This window comes from Malaclemys terrapin, chromosome 1 (assembly GCF_027887155.1).
Source record: "Malaclemys terrapin pileata isolate rMalTer1 chromosome 1, rMalTer1.hap1, whole genome shotgun sequence".
Lineage (NCBI taxonomy): Eukaryota > Metazoa > Chordata > Testudines > Emydidae > Malaclemys > Malaclemys terrapin.
The window spans coordinates 301,323,755-301,346,305 of NC_071505.1; the positions used below are offsets into that span (position 1 = coordinate 301,323,755).

At 42.4% G+C, this 22,551-nt stretch overlaps 1 protein-coding gene across 3 annotated transcripts in view; it reads right to left on the minus strand.

The window, feature by feature from the left end:
* Window positions 1-6,433: 6,433 nt before the first annotated feature.
* The window catches only part of SERTM1 (serine rich and transmembrane domain containing 1), a 33,285-nt gene continuing 17,167 nt past the window's right edge, over window positions 6,434-22,551 (minus strand). For all 3 annotated transcript variants that reach the window (XM_054015280.1, XM_054015281.1, XM_054015282.1), the window contains exon 2: window positions 6,434-9,628. In XM_054015280.1, coding sequence (XP_053871255.1) covers window positions 9,119-9,442 — 324 coding nt within the window. In that variant the 5' untranslated portion in view covers window positions 9,443-9,628 and the 3' untranslated portion in view covers window positions 6,434-9,118. The remainder of the gene's footprint in view (window positions 9,629-22,551) is intronic.

Sequence of the window (22,551 nt, forward strand, 5' to 3'; positions counted from 1 at the left end):
AATGAAACATTTTAATTTTTGTCAAAATTTAAATGTCCTGACCAGGTCTAGTCATTAGCTCACGTACTATTTTTTCCATAAAAGAACTAGAGCTTGGTAATCCCATAAAACTTGATGGCGAGTATCTACTAGCCTGTGGTTACTCCTGCAGGTATTCTGTTGGAATTTACTTGTTATGAGCCAGATTCAGTCTGGTACAACTCCTCTGCAATCCTGATGGCTGAATACAGTCCCACATGTCACTGAAAGATGGAAGGAATAATAATTTTATAAAAACAGGTAAACATTTCCAGCAAAGTCAACTTCCTACAGTTTTTGTAGAAAACTGAAGATCTTTAACATCTTATAAGGACATAATAGCAATGGTGAACACTGCATCATTGTGAATAAAAAATTACTTTTTAAATATATACACACACACACATACACATCTACATAGCTGGTCAAGTCAAGTACGTTAGGCTAAGTGGTTTAACCATTCAGCAACTGAGGGAAGAACATTGTGCAAGTTCCTTAGGGAACCAGGCAACCCTTGCTGATGGGTGCAGCCTGAAAGTATGTAGCTTATGTCTTCCAATAGGTCACCACAGCAAAGGGGAGGAGTCATGAGGCTGCACTTATAATCATTATCAGCGCATCTGATCGCTCCGCATCTGAAACAATTGAACTTTACCCAGAGACCGTCAAAACCACGGGGCTGGACTGTGGGACCTGTCTCAAGAGAAGCATTGGCTCTGTCTCAAGCTTGTTCTTGCATCCTAGTATGCCCCTGGGGGTGATACCCAGGTTCTTTAGGGGAATTGTCCAAACAGAGGTGCCTTGAGCTAAGATGGTGACTTGGTGAATTAAATACATCTTTAAAAAGGAGTAACTGTGGCATGTCTTGCACTTTAGGGTGCAAATTCTACAAGGTGACGTGTCACCTGATGTCAGGAGTGGCAAAGTTGGACAGGACCAGCAACCAGGCTAGATTGGTTGGTCTGATGCTACCTGAGATTATGTATATGGTTTCCCTTAGCTGAGTGGCTACTAGTTAGGCCTGGTCTGCACTACAAAGTTAGGACGACATATGCTGCATTAGGTCAAGTTAATAATGTATGTGTCGACACTATCAAGTCCCTTCTGTCGACCTAAAGGCTTGTAAAGTCGACTTCTGTACTCCACCTCCGCAAGAGGCGTAGCGCTTCAGTCAACATCCATGCGTCTACATGGGGATAGAGTAGACACTGCGCTGTGTAATTTGAATGAATTGGCCTCCTGGAGGTATCCCATAGTGCTCTGCTGTGACCACTCTGGAGAGCACTTTCAACTCCCCTGCACTTCAGCCAGGTACACAGAAAACAGCCGACTCCCTGTTAAAGCCCCGGGAACTTTTGAATTTTCATTTCCTGTTTGATCGGTGTGGTGAGCTTGTCAGCACAGGTGACAATGGATGCTCAAGGCTGCAAACACACTCCAGCATGGAGCACACAGGAGGTGGTGGATCTTATTTCTGTGTGGGGAGAAGAGTTTGTGCAGGCAGCGCTCTGAACCAGCAGAAGAAACGCTGACATCTACGCCAAAATCGCGCAGAGCATGGGGAAGAAGGGCTACAGCAGTGCCGCGTGAAAATAAAGGAGCTTCGGCAAGCGTACCAGAAGACAAGGGAGGTGAACAGTCGCTCTGGTTCTGAGCTACAGACATGCCACTTCTATGAGGAGCTACATGTGATTCTAGGTGGCGAATCCACCACTATCCCAAAACGCTCCGTGGGTACCTCTCAGGAGCCCCAGGCAACCTTGGGCAACAACAAGAAGGACATTGTTGATGATGAGGAGGAGGAGAATGTGTAGCAGGCAAGCGGAGGATCCATTCTCTCTGACAGCCAATGTAGCCCTAAGGATTAATCTGTTTGTTTGTATAAATATATCTTTTCTTATAAATTTGAGTATTTGATGTAATAAGCTTATAGATTTATATTAAAAATAAGTTTGGCTGAAATGCAAGAGGCCTACAGGCCAAAACCCTGTATGTTAAGCTGAGGCAAAGTTAGCACATTTTGGGACCCTTACCCAGAAAAGTAAAAATACCTTTTGCCTAAACCAATAACAATGGAGAATGGCATAGGGGATTTTTACAAAGTTGTACCCACAGAATTAACAAGTACACCACAAGTGCGTACATACCTGTCATCCATACGCACAGACATACTAGCCAGTGGGGTAAGTGTACCCTAACATTTCTGTGGGGGAAGAATGAAATTTAGGCGTAAGAGGAAGGATTTCCGACCAACGCCCTATAAAAAGGTGATGCATCTCGCCACTTATCTACTCTTCATTGCCTTCACCTTCAACAACGTATCGATGCTACCAATCTATGATGGCTATTAACTATTAATAGGCCGTAATTTATTTCTTTTCAATCTTTAAGTTTTAAGGTGACTAGGCTAAGCTTGGTTTCCCTAGGCCTTATTTCAGTTTAAGGCTTATTGAGTTAAGTTAAAGAGTAAACAGCTTTAACAGCTCTGCATTAGCTTCCTCTGCCAGAGGCGTGAAAACGGAACTGCCACAGGCGTGGTCCCGTATCTTCCAACACCAGGTTATTAAAACAGAGTGTATTAACCAAAGTTTGCAGCACATAATATTGTATTATCGTATGTATCTCTTGAATAACAGTAATACAATTGTAACTCTGTAATTCTAACTGTTTTACCATTTGCTTACTATTTCATTCCCCAAAAGGTCCCTTTATAAACTCTGTGAAGCCTGATTCAGGACAAACTTTATCTTCTGATCAAACAAATTGGCGAGCCTAAATCCACACTAATTAATATCCATAATAATTTATTATCAATCATTAGTAGTAATATTAATTTAAATTAATTAATTAAATACAATTAAATTAATTAGATAAATTAAATCAACATTACTAACACACCCCAAATTAAGCTACACCAGGAACATTTGTTTAACTCTGGAGCCCATCCCCTCACAGGACCAATTGTCAGCGGAATGTGATGCCAGGAAAGGCATCTCTGGTGAGTGCATTTTTTCAATCAAACTGTCAGGGTTACATGCTGTTATTTTTAATGTTGAATCTGAATTAAAAAATTTGGATAGAAGTTATTGGCGGCCACTCCAGCTACCCAGAGGGTGCGCTCCGAAAAAGACTGTTTATGTGTCCAAGGGTGGCCCAGGAATCCTCCCTTGAAATCTCTAGGAAGTTTTCATGGAGGTACTCTGCAATCCTTTGCAGAAGGTTTCTGGGAAGGGCTGCCTTATTTAATCCACCACGGTAGGACACTTTCCCACGCCACTCCAGTATTAACCCTTCTGGCATCATTGCAGCACACAGTACTGCAGCATAAGGACCAGGTCTGTATCCACATGCTTGCAGCATCTGCTCCCTTTCCACCTCTGTTATCCTCACGAGAGTGATATTGCATAGGCTCACCTATGGGAAACGAGGGAAGTTTTAAATGCTAGCCCTTAAACCGCAATTTGATAAGTAATCTGCCCCATCTGGTGAATTCTGGGTCACACAACGACACTTTCCCAAGCGTACCTTGGTTGTGGTTGGAAGGGATCACCGCATATTGCAGCCAGCATTTAAAAAGGGGGGGTGCTTCCTGTTTGTCTCCCTTCTCCCCCAACCCGGTGCCGCTTTTGTAACAATCAAACTATTTGCGGGGCTTTACGCTGGTGCCTGTCCTCAAGCACCATCCAGGCTGCTAGAGGAAAGGGGGTTGTGTTGAGGTTACAACCATTGATCCCAAGGATATCTTAACAAAAGCTGCAGCAGAAGACCTCTTGCCCATGCCTCGTGGCCTTACGCACCATGGTTGTGGCTTGCAGGGAAGTGCATTGAGGGGTGTTTCTTTTATAAAAAGATTTAACCTTGCACCAGAAACAATGTATGCACTGTCAATGCTACCCTAGTGCTTTTTTTTCTTTGCAGCTGAAACCTTGTCTGTAGGCACATCCTCCATGCCGGGACACAGACATTCCCAGATTAGAAAGCGGAAAAAGAAGACTCGGGAGGACATGTTCAATGAGTTAATGCGTGCCTCTGAGAGTGACGAGACGGAGCTCAGCACATGGAGGATTGTACTGTCGGACAGCCTGCACAATGACTGTGAGGACAGGAGACCATGCAGGGAACACAAGCATGACACGCAGGACGAGATGGTGCGGATTATGAGGGAGCAAACAGACATGTTGGGGCATCTGGTTGAGGTTCAAGAAAGGCAGCTGGACGCTAGAGTCCCACTGCAGCCTATGCTGAACCTGCTGCTATCATTGCCAAGTTCCAAATCCTCCTCTCCTATGAGGCGTTTTATGAGGCGAGGAGTTTGGTATCCCTTGCACTCAACTCCAGGGGAGGGTACAAGGACCAAAAGGCGCCCATTCCCACGCCTTTGATTGTTGTTGCAGTGCAATTGTAAGCAAGCTGTCCTTGTTTCCCCCGCCCCCTTAGTGTTATCAGCCATTTTGCCCCAGGTTATCTTACTTTTCTTTGCTGTCTCTCAGTGTTTGTGAGCATAATAAAACTTAATGGATTGAGAAGAAAAGGCTCTTTATTTATTCAACACACAGCAGTTAGCGGGGTGCAGTTTACAGGGGAGTACATGCAATGAAGGGTAACAACACACATAAGTGTCACATTACTGTTGGTCAGTGATGAAACTAGTTTTCAAAGCCTCACAGAGATGCAGAGTGCCTCGATGTGCTCTTCTTATTGCCCTAGTGGTTGGCTGCTCAAAACTGGTTGACAGGCGATCTGCCTCTACCTCCCACTCCGCCAGAAACTTTTCTCCCTTTGTTTCACAGATACTATGGCACACACAGCAGGCAGCAATAACAATGGGGATATCACTTTCACTGAGGTCTAACCTAGTAAGCAGACTACACCAGGGGTCTTTTAAACAGCCAAGGGCACATTCCACCACCATTCTGCACTTGCTCAGCCTATGGTTGAACCGGTCCTTACTGCTGTTGAGGCTGCCTGTGTACAGCTTCATGAGCCATGGGAGCAAGGGATAGGCTGGGTCTTCCAGGATCATAATTGGCATGTCAACATCACCAATGGTTGTTTTGCCGTCTGGAAAGAAAGTTCCTGCTTGCAGCTTTCTGAACAGACCGGAGTTCATAAAGATGTGTGTGTCATGCACCTTTCCCGATCATCCCACGTTGATGGTGAAACAGCCCCTGTGATCCACCAGCGCTTGCACCACCATTGAGAAGTACCCTTTTAATTTATGTACTCTTTGGCAAGGTGGTCAGGTGCCAAGATAGGGATATGCATTCCATCTATCACCCCACCACAGTTAGGGAACCCCATCACAGCAAAACCATCCACTATGTCCTGCATGTTGCCCAGAGTCACAACCCTTCTTAGCAGAAGTCTGTGGATTGCCCTGGAAACTTGGATCACAGCAGACCCCACAGTAGATTTACCCATTCCAAATTGATACCCCACTGACCGGTAGCAGTCTGGCGTTGCAAGTTTCCACAGAGCTATCACCATTCGCTTCTCAACTGTCAAAACAGCTCTCGTTTTAGTATTGCTGCACTTCAGGGCTGGGGAAAACTCTTCGCACAGTTCCATGAAAGTGGCCTTGCGCATTTGCAGCCACTGCTCATCATCCCACAGCTGCATAACTATGTGGTCCCACCAGTCAGTGCTTGTTTCCCGGGCCCAGAAGCGGTGCTCCACCATGTAAAGGTGATGCACAACTGTCACCAGCATCTGCAAATTGCTCCGCTCCATGGCTTCTAGCAGGACTGCTTGCACGGCATCACATTGTTCTGCATGGCGGCTCCTTTATCAGCTGAGCAAATACTGCAGGATAAGGCATGAGGTGTTTGTAATGCTCAAAACAACAGTGTACAGCTGAGTGGGGTCCATGCTTGCTGTGCTATGGCATCTGCGCAGGTAACCCAGGGTTAGGAAAAAAGGCAGGAAAAAGGCTTGGTTTGTTTGCCGTTGATTTCAAGGAGGGAGTGAGGGAGGTAAGTGCATCATGGGAAGCTAATGCCACGTTCCCATAACCACCCGCGCAAATGTTTTGGTCCCATGAGGCATTTGCAAGCCCAACCCAACATTCCACTCGGCTCCATGCGCTGTGGGATAGCTACCCACAGTGCAGCGCTCCGTGCGTCGATGCAAGCCCTGCTAGTGAGGATGTGCTCCGCCACACAATGTGCATAGTGGGGACATGCAGAATCAACTGGCTTAAAATAGAGGCTCAATGTCGACTTAAATAAAATCAACCTAATTTTGTAGTGTAGACATACCCTTAGATAATATTACCCATTTTCATGCTGCGGCTCCCACCTCCATTTTTTATATGGGTATTAACCTCATTTGCTGCAAAGGAGACACAGGCGACTGAATTCAGGCCTTGGCAGGTAAATGAACATGGAGCTGGTTTTCAGCTATCTTGTTTTAAAGTTAATTTATTTGTATTTAGAAGTCTACACACAAACACATTAGGTTACAGATTTTGGGATCTTAAACAGCTTTCATAAAGGAAATGTTACTTCTTGTTCAACTTCAAATAAATAACTTAGTAGTTCCCCACGTCCTTTTACCAGTTTCTAGTGAAAATTGAGTGAATCTGTTTCAGGAAAACTATGTCTGGATGAATAGAGTGATTGAGAGACTAAATATCTTTATAAAAGCAGAGTGGATCAGCAATCCCAGTGACTTAAGTTCTTTATTTTGCAACAAAATGCTTTGGCTCTTATAAGAATCTAATCAACACCAAAACTTATTGTATAATACATTAATTTTTAAAAGTTGAAAACACCAACTCCAATTTAATCTGCCTTTGTTTGGCACTAAATAATGATATTTCTAATTACTACATTTACATTTGATGGTAAAAAACCTGCATTTTCATAGAATATTCAATTAATGTTGGATGTTGGGATATGTGTCCTGCCTGTAGCAAACTGATAACCTGGAGGATAAAAATGTTTTAAAAAGTTGTGGAGTGTTCCATGTACAGCTGTGGCCCCATAGGCTGTAATATACCAACAACTCCTTAACGTTAACATGCTGGCCAAATAATACATGACTTGATCCTCCAAGGATCCAATTATCTCTTGAGAGATGCTGGGTGACGGGTGTGGAGGGTGCTGGTACTTTGCAGGAGGCGCACAGACCTCTGCAGGATCGGGCACACCGTTTGTAAGGGGATGGTGACACCAGTCAGTTAGAGCTACTAGTGCGGCTCTGCTAGTTAAAACCAGCGATGACATGTCTCTGTTCTTCTCATGGTCCTTTAACTGAGTTGGATCTTGCTCAAGGGCAAAGCACCCATTGACTTTAGGTGAAGCAGGATTGAGCAAAACGTACAACTGTTCCCATTGGATCACGTTCTGTAATGATGCTATAATGTAATAACCTGGAACAATTTGGAGGCTGCAATAACAAACCAATCTTTGCATTCCATATCACATCACTGCCAATTTAATGGGACTAAACCCACGTCAGGTGTGCTGGAGACCTCATAGAATTGTGCTTTGCAATAATAATAATTGCTTTATGACAGTAACTGAATACAGGACTCTGTTTTAATCAAGGAAGCTACTGTATTACATTTGGACACAATGGAGAGTTACTGAGAGTATATCATACCAATTATGTAAGTGTGTATGGGTCTGTTCTCTGTGCTGGGATCAATCCTGTAAACCCCTATTCCCCTGGGGCTAGGCTATGCCATTTCAGCACAGCCCAAACTATGGGGGGGGGGTGGAGCATTGGGAGGCATCTAGGCTCAACATATGTGACCCTGAACTCCCTAGAGCAGGAGGAAGGCATGCCCACTACTACACCTCTTAATGGGGTACAGCTTATTCTCCCACCATGCATCCTGAGCCCATTCTGTAGTGTGGAGGAGAGGCTGGGCCATGGCCTCACCTCCCCCCAGTTCTTCTTATCCTCATTGGGACACTGTGCATCACTGGTGGAGTAGGAAGAGAGCAGGCTCTGTGAAGGGACTGTGACATTGCCTGGCCCTTACACAGGCCATGCCAAGAAGGATTCGCCTTGCTCTGCCACCCCACTGTGCATCCATGTAAGGAGAAGGCAGAATCTGGCCCTTCACTAGTTCTGACCGATGTAAGTAGCTCCACTGAGGTAAGAACTCCTCATGCCTATAAGGGCCCTTAATACAGGTAATCAGCTGCCAGCAACGGTAATGGGAGTTACGTGTCTCTCAAGGAGAGAAAAGGCTGCTCAGATTGTGTTTGGCTCCATTAACAATAAGCTAGAGTAGCACTGAAGTGTGGAAAGGAGGTGTGCTGTATTTGTGATGCAGAGGCAGAAACCATCCCCTTGAGAAGCAGGGAGTCCTGTCAACTGCATGCAAGTAGGTTCTAAAAACATCTTTACAACATACAGTACAGCTTGAGTTTACAACTATGCATATTTATTCTAGTTGCTTTTGCTAAATAAAATTAAGCAAATATGTCAAAGTGTATGTGAAAGTTGACTTGTAGAGGCTTTATACAGAAAGATTCAATGAATAGGTATACATAGACAAAATTAATGTTTGTTAACAAAAGAATTATTTTAGTTTTGTTTTAATAACATAATTTAAATACTGAAATGACATCACAATTAAAAACAAAACAAACAAAAAACCCCACCAACAACTTTAAAATTAGCCAAGGTGCCACTTTGTCTATTAAATTAGTGTGGTGGCATTTTTGTGAAAGTGAACTTGTCCAGAAGGCGCTATCCAGTGAAAAGTCAATGACACACTAACAAAGGGAAATCCAGGTCAGAGGGATACAACTGCAGAGAAGAATTAGAACATCCACCTAGAACCATATTTAAATTTGGCAGGAAGACGGTGGGTATGAATGGATGTGTATATGTATGAGAGAAAGGCAGCATTACCAGTACATACATGAAGCTACGACCAGATGCCATTTTCCATGCTCCAAGATGAAAAGCATCGTTAATAAAAGGGGAAATGGAAGCTAAAAAGAGAAAGAAAAATCAAAGAGAACTTTAAAAGTCACCTCTTTCATGATTAATAGTCTTCAATGGTAAACATTGCATGCACTATTTCCCTCAAAAGCTGGACAAAGTTGTTCCATTCCCAATGTATTTCCTTCATTTCTTTTCATGAAGAAAGGTTTGAGAAAGCAGATCGCTGGGAAGAAATACTACAAACTTCTAAATTAGTGAAAGAACTTCCAGCATCACTAGTGTATTCTGGGTAGGAGGCACTGGAAGAAATGATGTTTTTCAGCCTCTGAAGTGCAATGATTAATAGCAAAAGAAGAAATGCTAAGAGACTGAGAAATATAGAAACATAGACATAGACATTTGATAAGCGGCCAGATGAGGAATCTACTGAAGTTGACAGGGATGTGGGATATAGCTCCAGAAAAGTCCCATTTTCCATGTTTCCTACTAATCCAGATGAAGGGTCAAGTTCTGACATTTTGCGTGTATGTTTTTAAGGGAATAGATGTTGTAGTCAAAGGCAGTTTCAGAAGTATAAAAAATGCTGTATTCTAGATGCTTTCATTTTTCCATCACAACATAGATATAACGAGTCACCCTGTGATCAGAGTTATTCTTTACTTCTCAAACCCACAGGTCATATAAGACGCTGTATCTTTCAGTCCTGAAAGAAAAGAAAAATAGAATTAATTTACTATTAGACCATAGATTCATAGATTCATAGATTATAGGACTGGAAGGGACCTCGAGAGGTCATCGAGTCCAGTCCCCTGCCCGCATGGCAGGACCAAATACTGTCTAGACCATCCCTGATAGACATTTATCTAACCTACTCTTAAATATCTCCAGAGACGGAGATTCCACAACCTCCCTAGGCAATTTGTTCCAGTGTTTAACCACCCTGACAGTTAGGAACTTTTTCCTAATGTCCAACCTAGACCTCCCTTGCTGCAGTTTAAACCCATTGTTTCTGGTTCTATCCTTAGAGGCTAAGGTGAACAAGTTCTCTCCCTCCTCCTTATGACACCCTATTAGATACCTGAAAACTGCTATCATGTCCCCTCTCAGTCTTCTCTTTTCCAAACTAAACAAACCCAGTTCTTTCAGCCTTCCTTCATAGGTCATGTTCTCAAGACCTTTAATCATTCTTGTTGCTCTTCTTTGGACCCTTTCCAATTTCTCCACATCTTTTTTAAAATGCGGCGCCCAGAACTGGACACAATACTCCAGCTGAGGCCTAACCAGAGCAGAGTAGAGCGGAAGAAGGACTTCTCGTGTCTTGCTCACAACACACCTGTTAATGCATCCCAGAATCATGTTTGCTTTTTTTGCAACAGCATCACACTGTTGACTCATATTTAGCTTGTGGTCCACTATAACCCCTAGATCCCTTTCTTACCATGTGCTTTAAGTGTTCACTCGAGGCAATATAATTTTAAAAACAGTAAATTATTTCCCCATAAAGTTGACCCCAAGAACTTAAAAAAGAAAAGAAAAAATAAATCAGTATCTGTTGCTTTATGGTCTGATTTCTCCAAAAAACAGGGGTAGAAGGAAAATTCTGCACATAAATTTCCCACAGCTTTTACTAGAGATTAGCCAGATCCAAAACTCCTGATCCAAACAGCTCTGAACTTGGTGTGGGAGAAAGTCTTGGACTGCAAACCCAGATCCAGATCCAAATTTCTCGCTGACTATATCCTCATGGAGCCAAATGAACCCCAGAATCCAAGCACCCTCAAATTTTGTAGAGAAAGGAATGTTTCATAATGAAGATCCAGATCTGAATTTAGTGCCTCAGGCCATCTCTATTGATGTCATCTACAGTCATGTTTGCCAGTTCATGCGTCACGTGATGCTCCAACATAAACTAAACTGGTGATATCCCAGCTACTCCCAAACCCTGTTGGAGCATGGTGCTGGCCAAATAAATGCTGTTTCATAATCTATGGTGAAGGTTTGTGCTACAGTATGAATTCTTTGCTATGGGGAATCTTTACAAAATGCAGGAATTCAGGAATTGGCCATCAACTATCTGTTTCCACACCAGAAATTTTTTTACAAAATCCTTGTAAAGAGTTAAACTTGTAATCCTAGAGTCAGGTTTTTAAGCAAGGTGACAGATGGTAAACCCACTACCACTATTAAACCTATGTCTCTGTGATGTCTTGTCTGAGGTAACCAGAACCAGAGAATTTGCTGTGGCTTATTTATTTTACATTTACAAAATGTGCTGATCTAATTTCACAAAGTGCATATACAAAGATTAAAATGCAAGAATCAAGTCATTACCAGACTGATCTGCTATTGATAAGGTGGCTTCAATAAAATAAACTTCTCAGACAAAAACTGCACCTTTTCCTTCTGATACCCACAATTCAGCAAACTTGGCCTCAATCTAAGGCGGGATGGGCAAACGTTTTGGCCTGAGGGCCACATCTGGATATAGAAATTGTATGGCGGGCCATGAATGCTCACGAAATTGGGGTTGGGGTGCGGGACAAGGTGAGGGCTCTGGCTGGGGGTGCGGGCTCTGGGGTGGGGCTGGGAATAAGGGGTTTGGGGTGTGGGAGGGTGCTCCGGGCTGGGACTGAGGGGTTTGGAGGGCGGGAAGGGGATCAGGGCTGGGGCAGGGAGTTGGGGTATGGGGGGGGGGTGGCTCAGGGGTGTAGGCTCCAGGCGGCACTTAACTCAAGTGGCCCCCAGAAGCAGCAGCATGCCCCCCTCTGGCTCCAACATGGAGGCGCGGCCAGGAGGCTCCGCTGCGTGCTGCCCCATCTGCAGGCACTGTCCCTGCAGCTCCAATTGGGACCAATGGGAGCTGTGCGGGTGGCACTTGGGGCCGGGGAAGAGTATGGAGTGGAGCTCCCTGACTGCCCCTATGCATAGGAGCCGGAAGAGGACATGCTGCTGCTTCCAGGAGCTGCGCAGAGCAGCCCCCGACCCTGCTCCTCAGCTGGAGTGGGTCAAGCCCCAGACCCTGCTCCCCAGCGGGAGCTCAAGGGCTGGATTAAAATGGCTGGTGGGCCAGATCCAGCCCAAGGGGCGTAGTTTGCCCACCCCAATCTAAGGGCTCATCTAGACAAACACTTAGTTCACTGCACTCTGGGGTGCAAATCTACCCTGCACTAACGTGCCACACAGTAAGATGCCTGTGTAGACCCTGCCGCTGCACACTACATGCTACCTAGTGCGCTTGCACTTACTCCTGTTTCAAAACCAGGTCAATCAAAGCACACCACAAAACTTTCCATGGTTGGTAGGCTGGCAGAAGGGTCCGCATTGACACTTAAAGTGGGGCAGGCTTGTGTAGGGTAGATTTATACCCCAGCCTGCCACGAACTAAGACTTAAGGTTTGTATAGACAAGCCCTAAGAGAGTGGATTCCATAGATGAGGAGGGCCCTTCAACTGAAAATACTTTGCTTCCAGACCCCTCATGTTTAAATCTGGAGGCTTAGGTGCCTCAGATGATCCCAACAGTCAGGGTAAAACTGAGGCAAGAGGAGGTCTATACTAGAGGCTTTTGCACCATGTAGCTAATCTCCAGTGTAGATATGCTGCACCAGAGTTAGAACAGGCTTAGTGAGTAGAAAATGGGTGTAAAATGCTAATATTCTGTTTTGGTAGTTCTGTACACCACTGTCCATTAACTTTGTACTCATGTCAATAGCTACTCAAGTGATAAGGCATTGGAGAATCACACCAACTACCTATCTATCTATCTACATGTACATCCATCCTTTGAATGCACCTGCTGAATCCTCTTATATTGTTGGGGAAAGGTAGTAACCCTTTCTTCCCCTACAAGAAGAGAACATCTACAGCACGAAGCTGAAGAAGACGGGGTCCCACCTATGATGAACTTGCTTTGAACCTTAAACTTTAGTTTCAATTCAGTTTAAGTATTTGTAATGTTCATTTCCAGGCTTTGAGGAACATTTTTATCTACTCTTTTTAATGCTTTGTAGAGAAGAGAAGGATTTTCCCTTGCCAAGCTTTTCCTTCTAAACCTACATTTATTAGGTTTGTATCTGCACCTTTCTACCTATATCAGTGAGCATTCTATACTCTCCAGCCGGGGAAAGTAAGCAAAGTTGATTTTACAGGTGCCTTAATGCTCTGATGTAACCAACCCTGCATAGGTGCAAAAGAGAGGAGGAAGAACACAAGTGACTCTTTCATTGTTGTGTCCCTGAGAAAGGGCAGGTAAAATTGTAGTCTAGGTATGGAAAAGACTGTGAAAGATTAGTGTCACTAACAGCTCTAGACTATCCAGAGGGAGTAGGGAGGATCCTGGACCAAGGAGCCCAGGTTGAATGTTGTGCAAAACTAACACAGCCGTCATTTTCCCCTGACCTCCAGGAGGCACTGTACCCTATCTAACCCTAAGCCTCTCTGCACATGTCCAGTTCAGAAGCAGCCATGAGTGAAACAGGAAGTTGAACTTTTGATGCAAGGAACTCTTCAGCCTTCATCTGACATCATCTTAAAGGGCAAAGAGATTACCCAATAGTAAAACAAAACAAAACAAAAACACACAAATAAAACCCTTAAATAAACTGAATTACCTATTCCTAAAATAAGTGGTTTTTATTACAGACTACACTGGCCGTCTTGAGAGGCCCCACATTTTCAAATGCAACTAGTTTTAACTAAACATTGATATCGTTATTAAGGCCCAGTTCTGCCATTGTTACTGCCATTGAGTAGCATCTTACTTCATAGATAATCCCCTGTGACTTCACTAAAGCTTCCTGCAGTGTAGGTTCTATGCCGTGTAAATCGCAGTGGCAGAATCAGGCCCTTAAAATAATAATGTTATCACTTTGTCGTCTTTTTTGGATGTCACACTAAAGCATCTTGCTATGTTTCCATGAAAATGTTCCAACACTCTTGCCCATAATGCTCCACCTTATAATTTTACCTTTGAAATTTATATTTCCTGTCAATTCTCCTAACTTAATTAAGAATCTGTTTCTTCACGAGGCTGACACTTTCACTGCCTGTGAGAAAAGCAAGAAATTGTACTAATGATCCTCAAGAAGGATGAAATAAGTTTCTGCTGATGCTGTTTCTTCTCTGGCAGACTAATAAAAGCCTAAGGAGACACCTATTGAGAGTGCTAAAAAATCTGACTTGCAGTTTCTATAATAATTAACATAGAGTTACCCATCATGCTTTGCACTGTAAATTAAATTTAGGAGAAACACTATATGCCATAAATAGCCCTAAGTATCCAAGTAATAATGACTAAACTAAGCAGTAAAGAGTCTTTTAATATTACAATTCTTTTCTGTAAACCTTAATTTGTTTTCCATACCTAGACTCCAGTGTGAGTGAATGCAATCTAAGTGTCTCCATAGATAAATAAATAATTACACTGTGGTATGAAATCTGCTTTGGTTTTATTGCACACACTTTTGCCATTCTTAATCAGGCATCCAAATGGCCTAAATTGTGTCCACAAAATAATTAGGGGTGCAAAAATGCACCTGCAAATTTCAGGCACAAAAAAGAAGGCCGGGTTTTGAAAATCTGACCCTTTTGGTATATATCTTTATACTGATTCATAAAATATGTTGAAACAAACAATTGTTTTAACCCCAATATTATTTACAGCAAGGAATAATATTTAAAGTACACTGTGAAACCAGTTATATTAGACTAAACAGGGAGAGATTCTCCTTTACTTTAGTGGCACAAAGTGAAGTAATGGGATAAAATGTAATGATTTCTTAGTCTGTAATTACTTAAATGTCTTATGGCTAGATTATGTTTAAAAAGATACGCTTTGATATAAAAGATTTTGTCCTTGATTAATCATCACAGTGAACAGCAGATCAGTTGTTAATTGCATTTCTCTATAATAATCTAAGAAACTAATTCACGCTTGTTTTAATTTTGTAAAACATGGGAGATTTATTCAAAATTCTTTATAAAACTTTAAAACTGGTATGTCTTACTTTTGCAGTTAAGAATTATGGACCAATTCAACAAAGCATTTTATGCCCATGCTTAGCTTTAAGCACACAAGTTGTTTCAGTTACTTCAAGGAAATTAATCATAGGCTTAAAGTTAAGCATGCATATATATATATATATATATATATATATATATAGAGAGAGAGAGAGAGAGAGAGAGAGAGAGAGAGAGAGAGAGATGACTTGCTGTATTGGGGGCCTTTATGCTCAATGTAGATCATTACAATATCAATTAGATTGCTGTTTTTTAAAAAACAGAATATTGTATATCAATATCATAGACCGTATAAAATCTTATATTCCAATGGGCTAGACTCCAGTTCCCTTACTCACACTGAGTAGTACCTGAGTATCTGGCCCAACGTAAGCATGAAGTGATGTGAATATGCCTACCACAAGATGAGAGGGACTCTTTGGAAACATTTTGGGGCAACCCAGAAAAAAAGGTGTTTTATTTAAAATACATATTTAAGAGGAAGGAACTTCACATAGAAATGTTAGATTCAAATGTATCTCAGGAGCATTTAACAAATTTTCATTATCCCGTTGACAATGATGGCAAAGTCCTATTGACTTCAATGGGAACAGGATTGGCCCTGCAGTTCTGATGTTATTCATAGAAAGGCACAGAACCTGTTATGAGAAAAGAAAATGAAATAGATAGGTAGGCTCTATCCTGCTATGTTCCCTTGGGCAGTTTCTGCATCATGAAGAAGCTGGAAAGCAGCCAGATCTCCCCATCTAGGCCCCGCTAGTATACGTGACTAGCACTGATGTAAGGGCTGTGTGATGGGGTATATCAGGCCCTTTGAGGCCCCCTGCTGGAGGCCTCATGGTCCTACCACACCCCGCTCCAGGAAACAGCAGTAGTGGTGGGCCCTCCAAACGGCATAGAGAGGCTGAGGGGAAGCAGCCATCCAGAGAGAGGCTGCAGGGAGCAGCCAATCAGAGCCTAGCAGGCTCATATAAAAGGAGCTGCTGACAAAGCAGAACAGGTGCTCCTAGCTAGATGCAGGAGCTACAATATCTGGACAGAGCAGTTCCTGGCTGGAGTCAGAGAAGGAAGGTGCTTCTGCTGATGACTGGGACTCAAGCAAGACTTCATCTCTAAAGTAAGGGAGAAGCTGAAAGTGCTTGGGCTAAGAAGGGAAGTGGCCCAGGGAAATGCAGCAGCATGTAGTTAAAGAGAAGCAGCTGGTGGCTGCTACTTATAGGGCCCCTGAGTTGTGACCTGGAGTAGTAGGCGGGCCCAGATCACCTCCCCCACAGGCAGAGTGGCCTGAACCCAGAGAAGGGAGCTTAACCAAGCCCAGAGAAGGGGCCAGAAGAGGGTCAGCATTTAATTGAACCATGTAAACCCAAAAGGGGATCAAACTGAACTAGTGACTCAGCTGGAGAGCTGGGGTCTGGAAGGCTCGCTACAGAGCGAAGAGTCAGCAGGGAGGGGCCCAGGGGCACTGCTCCATAACAGAACAGGTACCATTGGAAGCTAGCTCAGAAGGGGCCAAGGCTAATCAGGGTATTGTGGCCCTGTTAGATGGACTGAGAACTGAGCCTGGAGACAGGGCTACAGACCATGATGTTACAGAGGGCACCATGAGAGCCCCTATTGGATTTGAAGCCTGGAAAGGGTCTGTTTTGTTTGTACACCTACAGATGGTGTGTGACTCAGCCAGAGGGCCAAGTCACTGAAAACCTGCTTGAGAAGTTTAACTATCAACAGAGGCCATCGCAAGCAGAGCAAAGCTGAGAGAGTGCAGGTGCAGACACACCTGTCCAGTAGGGGCACTCACTTGAGGTGAGTGGTCTCATCACAGGCTGTGACTGAGATGTTCCTGGATGAAGGAGTGTGGCTAACGGGTCCTGGACTGCCTTAAACTCTGCTTGGTCAAACTGGCTCCCCTACCAGCCCCAAACTTGGGGAGCCACAAACAGTATCTCCAGGCCCAGTGAACAATTAGCACAGTATAGGATTGAGGCCTTGCTCTTTTTGGTACAAGTGTGCAAATAATTGGAGGAAAAAATCTTGCTTAAACATCCTGGGCCAAATTCCTTCCTGGAATCCTAGAAATCATAGATATGCTCAATAGGTCATCTAATCCAGTCCCCTGCAGGTGTCTAGACCATCCCTGACAGGTGTTTGTCTAATCTGTTCTTAAAAACCTCCAATGATGGAGATTCCACAACCTCCATAGGTAATTTTTTCCAGTGCTTAACCACCCTGAGAGGAAGTTTTTCCTAATGTTCAACCTAAGTCTCCCTTGCTGCAATTTTTAAGCCCATTACTTCTTGTCTTCTCAGTGGTTAAGGAGTACAATTTATCACTTTTCCCTTTATAACAACCTTTTACGTACTTGAAGACTGTTATGTCCCCATTCAGTTTTCTCTTTTCCAGACCACACCAACACATTTTTTAAAATCTTCCCTCATTAGTCATGTTTTCTAGATGTTTAATAATTTTTGTTGCTCTCCTCTGGACTTTCTCCAATTTGTCCACATCTTTCCTGAAATGTGGCACCAAGAACTGGGCACAGTACTGCAGTTGAGGCCTTATCTGTGCTGAATAGAGTGGAAGAACTACTTCTCGTGTCTTGCTTACAACACTCCTGCTACTACATCCCAGAAGATGATGGTTGTTTTTTTTTTTTTTTTTTTTTTTGCCACAGTGTTACACTGTTGACTCATATTTAGTTTATGATCCACTACAGCCCCCAGATCCTTTTCTGTAGTACTCCTCCTAGGCAGTCATCTTCCATTTTGTATTTGTGCAATTGATTATTCCTTCCTAATTGTACTACTTTGCATTTGTCCTTTAATTCAGACCATTTCTCCAGTTTGTCAAGATTATTTTGAATTCTAATCCTGTTCTCCAATGCGCTTGCAATCCCTCCCGGATTGGTATCATCTGCAAACTTTATATGTGTATTCTCTATGCCATTATCCAAATTATTTATGAAGATATTTAATAGAACTGAACCCAGGATAGATCTCTATAGGACCCCACGATATGCCCTTCCAGATCAATTTTGAACCATTGAAAACTACTCTCTGAGTATGGTTTTCCAGCCAGTTATGCACCCACCTTACAGTGGGTTCGTCTAGGCTATATTTCTCTAATTTGTTTATGAGAAGATCATGTGAGCCAGTATCAAAAGCCTTACTAAAGATATATGACATCTACTGCTTCCCTCCTATCACAAGGCTTGTTACCCTGTCAAAGAAGGATATTAGGTTGGTTTGACATAATTTTAGCCTACCCCATTTACACTGATGTTCAGTATGTTAGTCGTCCAATCACTGCCAACTTTTTTGGTGAAAACCAAAACAAAAAAGGCATTCTTTTGTCTACCCTTGAATATCCTTGTGGATTAAGGCAGGGGTGAATTTAAAGTTCAGCAGCTAGAATAGAAAAATTTAAAATGGGATAACCCAATGGGTGGACACTTATTCCAGAATAAGAGTGTCCACCCATGGAGTTATTCCTGAATAGTTTATTCCTGCATAACTCCAATCCACATCAGTCCAAATAGTGAAGACTCTGCAAGCCAAATTCAGCTCTCATTTACATTTGCCTAACCTTCCTGCCTTCAGATTAGGCCTTCCCTGGGCAATCCCATGACCTTTCAATACGTTGGCATAGCTTGAACTGATTGGAGCTTAGTAAACAAATCTGCTGATGATGCTAAAAAGGAAAAGAATCTAGCTCCGCTCTTTGTTTTGGCTCTTCAGCCCTAATAGGCGTAAAAAATAATAAATGCTTATTGTCACTTAAGACACCAGATATGACTGACTACATACCAGGAGACAGTCTATTGATATGATTGTGCCATTCTTATATGGTCACTTTTCAGAGTAGAATTGCTGTTTAAATATTTTCCTGTCAGCTATTATTCTTCCATTCATCTCTAAGTGTAATTCACAGACTAAACCTGACTAATCTTATTCTAATTTATTGCCTGTTTACATCTTTCGCTGAATGGCACCCCTCTGAAAGGTTATTTCTTGAGAAAATTACAATGAGCCGTTTTCAACAGCACAGACAACATCAATTAATACAATATCCTGACACCTGAATATGTTTAATGTTTTCATTAAATGTTGAGCAGTATGTGAGTCAGTAGTGGTCCTCAACTGCAGACTAAACTGGGTTACAAATGATTGCTGAAATCTCAACATGACATACAGTAAATAGGGTACTTTTTTAGATAACTTTTGTTACAGTGTTATAAATCTGTTACAATGCAGTTGCGTCTCTCTCCATATCTTGATTCAACCACTTTCTTTCTTCGCCTGGCCTCAGCAAAAATGCAATGTAATGGATCTTCTTCACAATTGCTGGTGCTCTACAAATAGTTGGGAAGGTGAGGAGTGGGGAACCAAGATAAGCCTGGGATATTCATTTTCTTCTGAGTGTATCAGTCACAGACCTTATAAGTTTTTTCAGGAATGGCACCTTGATTTCTTGTTCCTTTCTGACCTGTTGGGACTATGAGTTGAGAGATATTTTAGCTATCATAGAGGTTTGTAAGTGCTCATGAAGAGTGCCAGTTTGATATCACTGAAAACTGAAATGTTTTAGACTTTGCTACACTAATATTTTTGTTAGAATCTCCCACCATCTCTCTCCTTTTCTCTGGTATTTATGTATCAGAGGGGTAGCCATGTTAGTCTGGATCTGTAAAAAGCAACAGAGAGTCCTGTGGCACCTTGAAGACTAACAGATGTATTGGAGCATAAGCTTTCGTGGGTAAATGCCCACTTCGTCAGATGCATGCGTCTGACTCTCTGTTGCTTCTGGTATTTATATGACTCTCATCACCATCCTAAATAAGCACCTCACAATCATATTTTTTTAAATGTATTTATTTTCACAACCCCATGAGGCAGGGAAGTGCCTCATCACCCATTTTACAGAAGGTGAACTGAGGTACACAAAGACTAAATGACTTACCCAAGGTCACAGGAAGACTGTGGTGGAACAGGGAATTGAATCTGGCTCCTGAAGTTCTAATTTAGAATACTAACCACTGAGTGTCCGTCCACTCCGCTCTACTGTCCGTATAGCTTCACTCACTGGAGCACTAATCTAGACCAGCCTGTAGCATTTTAACCACCATGTCACTGGATGACAAGTGGTTAAAGTGGCAGCAGTTGGTCTGCTTTAGTGATCTCACTATTCATAGAATCATAGAATCACAGAACTGGAAGGGACCCAGAGAGGTCATCTAGTCCAGTCCCCTGCACTCATGGCAGGACTAAGTATTATCTATTGCAAGTACTGGTTGGAGAATGTAACTTTATTGTTTTCCTACATTTGTTTTCCTTTTTGCATAGAGCTTTATGCATAGAAGACTCCTTTCAGCTAACAAAGCATTCAATGAACTTGACATGCAGGGATCCCTTCAGCACTGGTGTGGGAGGATGTAGCCTTTAAGTTGCATGCAACCAAACTATGCAGCAGCTCGGAAGAGAGATGTAAGATCACTTTTTCCAATTGAAGCTATAGGGTGATTAGTTGGGGAGACAGAACATAATTCCTCAGTGAGAATTTGGCTAGAATTTCATGATCAGTACTCCCTATTGCTGTAAATATTGCCATTAGCAATTAAAAGTCCAAATAATAAGAATCTTGTTTTTACATTCATCTGAAAGATGGACCCTCCCACACTATGCTGGGGCATGGGATCAGCTAAATACTGCCTCAGTGGGAAGAGTGCCACCTAATGAATCACCAAAACTACTGCCTGCCACAACTAGTTATTTCCTTAGCAGTTCCCCATTAAAGTCCTAGCTAGGCCCATCACTTTTTAGCTTATGAACTAAAAAGATAGAAATCCCATGTGATTTGGCTACCGGTTAAATCAGGTGGTATTTGTACAAGAGAAAATGTTGTTTGTTTTTCTCCTCGGCTTCGAAAAAGGACACTTAACCTGCTTCAGAGTCTTAGGGATACTTACCCTGCCCTTGATTAAATAGGCTGACGTGTGGGGTCTGTGTTTTTACCATCTAGAACATCATTTTCCATTGCTCTGTATGTGGTATAGTCAGTTACACCAATGCAGAAAAGGTGTAAATTGTTACCATTCTGACTCAATTGCACTTTACATTCACTTTGTACCATCGCTACACAAGGTGCAGGGCAACTTGGGATCGGGCCCAACCTGTGTAACAGTTAGCTGTTTTCTTAGGAAGATGAGAAAGAGGAAGTAAAGCAAAGGAACAAAATGCTTACTAGCAGGGAGGTGCAAACTCTAGAAGTCAGATGCCAAATGGCCATTTAAATTAGAGCTGTAGCTGGTTATCTCAGCCAGATTTAAAGGGACAGCTAGCAGGAGAATAGCATGCTGAGAAAAACTGCTATAAAAGAGTAAACCCAAACTTAAAATGACCAGATTGTCAAGGCAAAGGTAACTATGGGGGAAAGTGACTGACTTTCTAAAGGTCAAGCATTTGTATGAAAGCCAAATTGAGTGGGCACCTGGTATGTTTTGTATCTCTGATTGGTATGTCCTCCTATAGTTTAGCTACAAAATTATGTTTATATAGTAAAAAATGAGGGCTATCAAGCAATTAAATTAATTGCAATTAATCGTGAGATAAAATAACAGTAGCAATTAATTGCTGTTTTAATCACACCGTTAAGCAATAATATAATATAATTTATTTAAATATTTTTGGATGTTTTCTACATTTTCAAATATATTGATTTCAGTTATAACACAAAATACGAAGTGTACAGTGATCACTTTATATTATTTTGATTCCAAATATTTGCACTGTAGAAAAGATAAACAAAAGAAATAGTATTTTTCAGTTCACCTCATCAAGTACTGTAGTGCAATCTCTTTATCATGAAAGTGCAACTTACAAGTGTAGAATTATCTTTTATTACATAACTGCATTCAAAAATAAAACCATGTCACACTTTAGAGCCTACAAGTCCACTCAGTCCTGCTTAAGAATATAAGAACCGTCATACTGGGTCAGACCAAAGGTCCATCCAGCCAAGTATCCTGTCTTCCGACAGTGGCAGGTGCCCCAGAGGGAATGAACAGAACAGGTAATCATCAAGTGATCCATCCCCTTTCTCCCATTCCCAGGTTCTGGCAAACAGAGGCTAGGGACACCATCCCTGCCCATCCTGGCTATTAGCCATTGATGGATCTATCCTCCATAAACTTATCTAGTTCTCTTTTGAATCCTGTTATAGTCTTGGCTTTTGCAACATCCTCTGGCAAGGAGTTCCACAGGTTGATTGTGCGTTGTGTGAAGAAATACTTCCTTTTATTTGTTTTAAACCTGCTGCCTATTAACTAGGGGTCACCAAATGAAATTCTTGTATTTACTTTCTTCACACCAGTCATGATTTTATAGACCTCTATCATATCCCCCCTTAGTTGTCTCTTTTCCAAGCTGAGAAGTCCCAGTCTTATTAATCTCTCCTCAAATGGCAGCCGTTCCAAACCCCTATTCATTTTTGTTGCCCTTTTCTGAACCTTTTCCAAGTTCAATATATCTTTTTTGAGATGCAGCAAACATAACTGCATGCAGTATTCAAGATGTGGGCATACCATAGATTTATACAGAAGCAATATGATATTGTC